Here is a 7,278-nt window from a genome sequence, read left to right on the forward strand (position 1 = left end):
GTCACATCTTTTCAACTTACAGAAGTTTTAGACAAACATAAAAACTAAAGATATGGACATTTATCAGTGAACTATTATCTTCTTCAACATTTAACATTATAATTATAATTGCTCGGTTTGTTTAATCATGTATGTAGAACGATAGAAGTGAAGTGGTATGGAAGAAAGGAATAAGAGACAAAACAATGGAGAAAAAGAAAGACGATACGAAGTTGAATAAGTCCATCTGGTCATGTTAGAGTCTGGTAGGTTACTCAAAGAGCAGAACTTTCAGGGAATAGTCAGAAAAGTCCACGTCAAAAATATGTAAAAAAAAAAAAGAAATATATCCCAAATATATTGGTTAGTATATAATTACATCATACATTTCGAAGGATAAAAGAAAATGGAAAAATAAAGGTAATTCGAAAGGGTAAACGAATGACGAAACATCATGCTGCCCCGATGGCTGACTAAGTATGGGAAAGAGTGAGTGAGTGAGTGAGTGAGTGAAACGAATGACAAAGAAACGAGCCCAAAGGATTTAAGAAAGACTCCACCAAGGTGAATCCATCTGGGTTAAACCAACATCTGACGATGCAGGCCTGTTAGGTTACTTAAGTAGTATCACTCCCACCTAGGCCCAAGATAAGATAAGCTAAGACAACAGATTTATCAGCTTTAAATTGGGCCTAAGTCAAAGCGCCGGATAATACTGGTTTCGGGTAACACTGAAGACAAAACTGTCTGATCACTGTGGACATGAAACCCCTCGCACGAAGGTCCTAAAATAAGAAAAAATAATTTACTGGGTCTCGTTCAAGTCTCCTGCTGGCTGGAGGTGTTAAGGGCACCTTAAGACGGGAAGTAAGGGTATCAGGTGTCACCTTAAAGACATGACAATGTCTGGAGGAGAACAGGGGAATATTTGTCTTAAAGGAAACTGAAGACGACGTGTCAGTTTGGCAGTGTGCGGGGATCAACCGTAGTAAAATGTTCCTATGCCAATTTAGTATAGTCTGGGTGCCAGGCTGTTCCCAGGGCCTAGCTCCTCGGCTCAAGGGCCAAGGAGATGGCCTGTTTACTGACCCTGAGTACAGTCTGGCATCCAGTCTACTTTGGCATCTTTCAGGGATCAACGTTGGAAAAACTGTTTCCCGCCAGTTTGTCACTGTTCCAGTCATTATGTCGTAGACAAGTCAAATCCACAGGCAGCAGCGATCTGGCTTGACGCAGTATAACGTCGGCTGGTAGAGCGATATATTCGCTGTAGTATAGATTAAAAAGCTTTACAACAGGACATTCATGGGGCAGTCGTGGTTGCGTCACACAAAATTCAATCCGGCCCTCCTGGCCCGCCGCCCAAACAGACGTGGTTGCCAAGACCGGTGGCCAAGAACGTCGGGAACGAGGTTAGACAGGTCAATGCAACTCGTTCCCACAGCTGGGGTGCATTTTGTGGGGGTAATTGTGGCTGCCTGACCCTGGCCTGTAGCTACCGGCTGTATAATGTTCTGGCTCCTTGTACAGAAATATCTCAGATGTAATATTGGCCCTGGCCTATAGCTACTGGCTATAGAATATATAGTAGGAACTTCTGGCACCTTGTACAGACATATCTCAGATGTAACATAGACCCTGGCCTGTAGCTACCGGCTACATAATACAAGATAGGAACTTCTGGCACATTGTACAGCGACATGGATACCTCAGATGTAATATAGACCATGGCCTATAGCTACTGGCTATATAATACATTAGTAGGAACTTCTGTTTTTTTTTATTATTTGTTTGCTTGTTTGTTTATTAGGTAAGGCTGACTGCACGTTCGAGCAGGGCTTGTGCTCGCTGAAGCAGGCACAGGATGACTCGTGGGACTGGGAGAGACGCAAGGGCAACGACAGATACTACAAAACTCTACCCAAACAGGACCATAGTCTGGGAACAGGTGAGTTACCTGAGTGTTACCTTTTCCCACCATGACTTTGACTCGGCTTCAATCCGGTTCCAAGCCGGATCAAAGCCAAGCCGGTTCCAAGCCGGATCAAAGCCAAGCCGGTTCCAAGCCGGATCAAAGCCAATCCGGTTCCAAGCCAAGCCGGATCAAAGCCAATCCGGTTCCAGGCCGGATCAAAGCCAATCTATTCGGCTCGATATAGACAATTCTACCCTACAAGACTCTCTATTCAAGATCACAGTTTGAGAACAGTTGAGTCAATTTACCGTTAAGGGTTGCCACATCTCCCCATGCAGACCCTCTGTCCTTGGGAAAGTAGGCCAATGATCGTCTCCGAACCCGGCAGGTTTGGCCGTTTTCCCGACATAACTCTGCCCGCGGGCGGCTTTCTAAACATTCCCAACTGTGCGCAGATGGTAAACGTGGTTACAGGTCGGCGTCAAACTTGGCGACAAGTCATCGGTGAAGGTTAGATACCCAGGTAATAAGATACTGCAAAAAGCAGTTGCGCAAACAAAACGGCAAGTCGTTTCGAACTTGGCCGGTATGAACGGACCTTGTAGCCTCTACCAGGCTTCGGGAGGCGGCTGGAAAGAGTAGAAATGGCCAAACAGAGAGATAACATGCCGGGGGAGTTGGTCCGCTCGAAGAGTACAGTTCGCTTCGGGTGCGGGCAAACTGTTCTCTCTACCAGAATAACTCCCCCGGCATGTTATCTCTCTGTTTGACCAATTTCTACGCTTTCCAGCCACCTCCCGAAGCCTGGTAGAGGCTAAAGTAATCAAAAGGTCTGTCACAACGATTCAACATCCCCAACATGTGCGCATCTGGTAAACCTGGTTACATGCTGGAGTCACCGGTATGACCGGACCTCGGCGGAGTATCCGGTACCACAGACAGATTTAAACCATATACTTGGCGTTGGAAGCGGCTGGAGAGAGCAGAAATACAGTAGATAACATGCTAGGAAAAAAAGATTATTTGCGGCATATATACTCCTTAGCGTACCAACTCCCCCGGCATGTTATCTGTCTATTTGGCCAATTTCTTCTCTTTCCAGCCGCTTCTGAAGCCTGGTGTGTCTCAACACGCGCGGAACGGTGACACGCCAGCTGGTAGACTTTACTTAAGAACATCTGTCCGCCCCTTAAAGGAGGCCGTTGTCTCACGCCTCCCGTGGGAACGTCTTAAGACAGTCACCTTGGCGTGGGCGGGAAGGACAAAGGGTCAGTGACCCCTGGTGAGAAAGCACTAGCCTGGTAGCCTCTACCAGGCTTCGGGAGGCGGCTGGAAAGAGTAGAAATTGGCCAAATAGAGAGATAACATGTCTGGGGAGTCGGTCTGCTGGAGAGTCAGTTTGTCGCTCTCGAATTTCTCCAGCAGACCAACTCTCCTGGCAAGCTTATCTCTCTATTTGGCCAATTTCTACTCTTTCCAGCCGCCTCCCGAAGCCTGGTAGAGGCTAACCCCTGGTTAGAAAGCGGGTCTGGTCTTAGACAGGCTGACAGTAGACTTATTTTGACGTAGACAGTAGCTCCAGTATACACATCGGAGAAACAACCCCCGATTGTTCTCAGCTGGTTCACACGTCAATGGCGGGAGCTGACCTCCAGGTGACCCAAAGCTAGCTTCATTCGTCACTTTCAAAGTTTCTTTTACAAAAACTTTGTCTCCATGTGTTTCTAATACCGAATGTTTGCACAGAGGTCACAGTGACCCGTTTTGCACTGACACTGTAGCCTCCACCAGGCCTTTCTACGGGAATACGGATCGTAGAATTCGGCAAAAAAAGAGAGTAAAATTGGCCAAGGGAGTCCGGCCGCGGGGTGGTAGTTTCTTTCCCTCCGAAGTCAAACCTACAAGGCGGCCAAACTCCCTTGGCAAATATTCTCCTATATATAGCCAGCGTAGTTAGTCTGGTAGAGACTACTGACACTGGGCCTAGGATGAAAAGGAAGAGCGTTTTGTCCCACATACTCTCCAAGCAAAGGTTTGTGTCTTATCTTCTTTTTAACGTGCTTTAGGGTAGGGCCTTTAAGACCAGGGGTTACTATCGGTCACCGGAGGGCAGCGACCCCTAGCGGAGTACATTGACCCCTGCAGCTGACATCACTCCTGCTGAAGGGAAGGGAATGATCAAAAATCATCTGAAGAGGGTCGGCAGAGCAACAGACATCTTAGCCCATTTTCGGCATGTTGACCACTGTCAGAAGGCAACAAAAATTTTTTCCTCCAAAATCAGGCGAAAATTAATGCAAGCACTGATGTCATCCATAAGAATTAATTGCTGTGGCCTAGATTAAAAAAATTAACAACTTTGTGTTCCTGTTCCTTTAGGTGAGGGCTACTTCCTGGCGGTGCGATCTCCCATCATGCCTATCGTGGGTGAGCGGTCGGCGCGGCTGGAGACCGGCATGCTTCGCGCGGGACGACACTGCCTCACCTTCTACCACAGGTACAGAAACTTTACAGGGTTAAATTATCTGCAAGCAGATCATACGGTGGCAAAGGCAGTATCCATTGACCACAGGAGTGTCCATTAGCCACAGGGTTGTCAATGGATTGCTGTACAGCAATTATGATTTGTTTAGAGTTAAAACTTTTGGTCCAACACAAAAAAGTTCTCTCACCTAGAGCTTTCGACAAGTCACCATTGTCTACCAGATACCTTAACCCAGTGTTGACGTCACACCTCAAAGAAGCCACGTGACAAGCCTCACTGGGTCAGTCTACTGAGGAAGACCAGAGTGACTGGTCGAAAGCTCTAGGTGAGAGAACTTTTTGTGGTGGACCAAAAGTTTTATATTTAAACAGCTTTACTGCTAATTTATGATAATAATAATCATAATTGCTATCTATATATGATACTCATTTGCATAGTAGTCATTAGCATATTGTGACTCGCCACATGCAGGTACTACGCGTCCTACATGGCCTACAACTTCCCGGCAACCATGAACAAGTTGAACGTGTACGTCATGTCCGGCGATCAGCTGGGAGATGCGCTCTGGAGCATCAAAGATGGAGACCTGTGGACTAAAGCACAAATCAACATCAACACACCACGGGACTTCCAGGTTTGTTTGTTTGTTTGTTTGTTTGTTTGTGGAGTATCAAAGATGGAGACCTGTGGACCAAAGCTCAAATCAACATCAACACACCAAGGGACTTCCAGGTTTGTTTGTTTGTTTGTTTGTTTGTTTGTGGAGCATCAAAGATGGAGACCTGTGGACCAAAGCTCAGATCAACATCAACACACCACGGGACTTCCAGGTTTGTTTGTTTGTTTGTTTGTTTGTTTGTTTGTTTGTTTGTGGAGTATCAAAGATGGAGACCTGTAGACTAAAGCTCAGATCAACATCAACACACCACGGGACTTCCAGGTTTGTTTGTTTGTTTGTTTGTTTGTTTGTTACCATGGTCACAGCCGTCTGGTTTATGTCTTTGACCTAGGTCTTTAACCTCACTTAATTGTTTGGAATGGAAGAAGAAGAGGCAGAGCAAAACAACATATTTTCCTTATGTGAAGGCAGATAATTTCGTTTCATTTCTTTATTATTATACCAACATTGCAGACATACAGTATATAGAACTATTAATAGTGTTGCCTGAATGACATTGGTGTTTACATCAATACATTAAAAAACACATAAAATTACATAACATACATAATATATATACATGAAATACATGAGAATATCTCTTAATTGTTCCTATTCTTGACCTTGACAGATTATATTTGAGGCGGAGGTGAGGTCAGAGTTCAAGGGCAGCATCGCGCTGGATGACATCAGCATCGCCGGGGGGTCGTGTGAAGGTCAGGTTTGAACATTTGTTATTTTATTTTATTTTATTTTATTTCATTTTATTTTATTTTTTATTTTATTCACATGAATTTTTGAGCATTGGATAGGAAGCACTTGTTGTGAGTGAATCAAGGCTGATTCTACAGTACTATTTATTGATCAGCCTGAAAAGGAGTCTGGTGGAGACTATCTAGGGTTAGGGTCATGTCTCTGATGCATGTTAACTTCTCATTGTTCTCGTTGTGCCTACAGAAAGTTGTAAGGACTCGTTCTACGGCTGTTGTATGGACGGAATCACATCTGCAGCAGGACTGAACAACCAGGGTTCTAGGGATTATAATTATGATTACGGGTTAGTTATGCCCGTGTTTTGTTTTTGTGTGTACAGAGAGTTGTAAGGACTCGTTCTACGGCTGTTGTATGGACGGCATCACATCAGCAGCAGGACCGAACTATCAGGGCTGCAGGGCGGAACTGGAGAATCTCATCCAAATTCCTGAGGACTCCACAAAGATAGAGCAGTTCCCAGGAAAAGGTTTGTTTCTTTGTTTTGGTGTTTGTTTTTGAGCTGAAGAATCTCATCGAAATTCCAGAGGACTCCACAAAAATAATAAGAGCAGTTTGAAAAGGTTTGTTTGTCAGTTTATTAGTTTGAATGTTTGGTGCACGTTTTCTCTTTGATATGATCTTTCATTAGAATATAGAATACATTCTAAAATGGAAAACTGCTTCTCTGGTCTCCGAAAGCGAAAAGGAGAAGAGGCCGTCCAATTACTCTACACTAAAGGACATTAATGAGTTAGACACTGGTCTGTATGGAAACGAACTTGTAGAAATGATGTACGATAGAAAGTGCTGGAAGCTGAACTATGCTAATGCTTCAACTCTCTGAGTATGATTATGTATGTAACCTTGCAGCCGGTGACTCTGCTGACTGTGACTTCGAGCGTGATGTGTGCGGCTATGTACAGGCACAGGAGGATGATCTGGAGTGGGATCGGCTCAAGGGCTGGTCCCGAAACGTGCAGAACACACTGCCCAGCAGTGATCAGACCACCAAGAAAGGTAGCACAACTTATTACCTATCTGTATCTGTATAGCCGGTATAACCGCCTTTCAGCGTAACACACCAGCTTCGCAGGCACTCGGCGCGGCGGCAGCTAGCTCCATTACAGCTAGCTGCCGCTACGTTATACCTAACCCTTGAACATCTAACTCTAAAAAATGTTAAAGCTATCTAATGACAAAGAATGAATTCTTGAACACCTCAATCCTTGGTTGATAACTCTGGTACTTGAAGGCATGGCTGTTTCTTGTTCTCCTCTGGGCTATCATTAGGTACTTAGTAGTTGGTACGTCCACCAGTTTATTAGTCATTTTGTACATCATGCATAGTCTGAACATTTGTATACACAATTTCAATCCACCACTTGTTTCCTTTTCCCCTCCCCAGCTAACGGCTGGTTCATGGCTGTCCAGTCCCTGGTCTCTCTCTCTCTTTTCTCTCTCTCTCTTCTCTCTCTCTCTCTCTCTCTT

At 44.9% G+C, this 7,278-nt stretch overlaps 2 protein-coding genes across 2 annotated transcripts in view; both read left to right on the forward strand.

The window, feature by feature from the left end:
* Nucleotides 1-6,634, forward strand: part of LOC109467660 (MAM domain-containing protein 2-like) — a 9,162-nt gene extending 2,528 nt beyond the window's left edge. The window contains exons 2-7 of the mRNA XM_019765704.1: nucleotides 1,790-1,927; nucleotides 4,274-4,391; nucleotides 4,851-5,013; nucleotides 5,669-5,753; nucleotides 6,131-6,277; nucleotides 6,576-6,634. Coding sequence (XP_019621263.1) covers nucleotides 1,790-1,927; nucleotides 4,274-4,391; nucleotides 4,851-5,013; nucleotides 5,669-5,753; nucleotides 6,131-6,277; nucleotides 6,576-6,634 — 710 coding nt within the window. The remainder of the gene's footprint in view (nucleotides 1-1,789; nucleotides 1,928-4,273; nucleotides 4,392-4,850; nucleotides 5,014-5,668; nucleotides 5,754-6,130; nucleotides 6,278-6,575) is intronic.
* Nucleotides 6,635-6,675: 41 nt separating this feature from the next.
* LOC109467661 (MAM and LDL-receptor class A domain-containing protein 2-like) overlaps nucleotides 6,676-7,278 on the forward strand; it is a 16,772-nt gene continuing 16,169 nt past the window's right edge. Inside the window, exon 1 of the mRNA XM_019765706.1 lies at nucleotides 6,676-6,807. The gene's annotated coding sequence lies outside the window, so the exon portion shown is untranslated. The remainder of the gene's footprint in view (nucleotides 6,808-7,278) is intronic.

The sequence above is a fragment of the Branchiostoma belcheri genome, unplaced genomic scaffold (assembly GCF_001625305.1).
Source record: "Branchiostoma belcheri isolate BF01 breed outbred unplaced genomic scaffold, Haploidv18h27 scaffold187, whole genome shotgun sequence".
In the NCBI taxonomy this organism is placed as follows: Eukaryota; Metazoa; Chordata; class Leptocardii; order Amphioxiformes; family Branchiostomatidae; genus Branchiostoma; species Branchiostoma belcheri.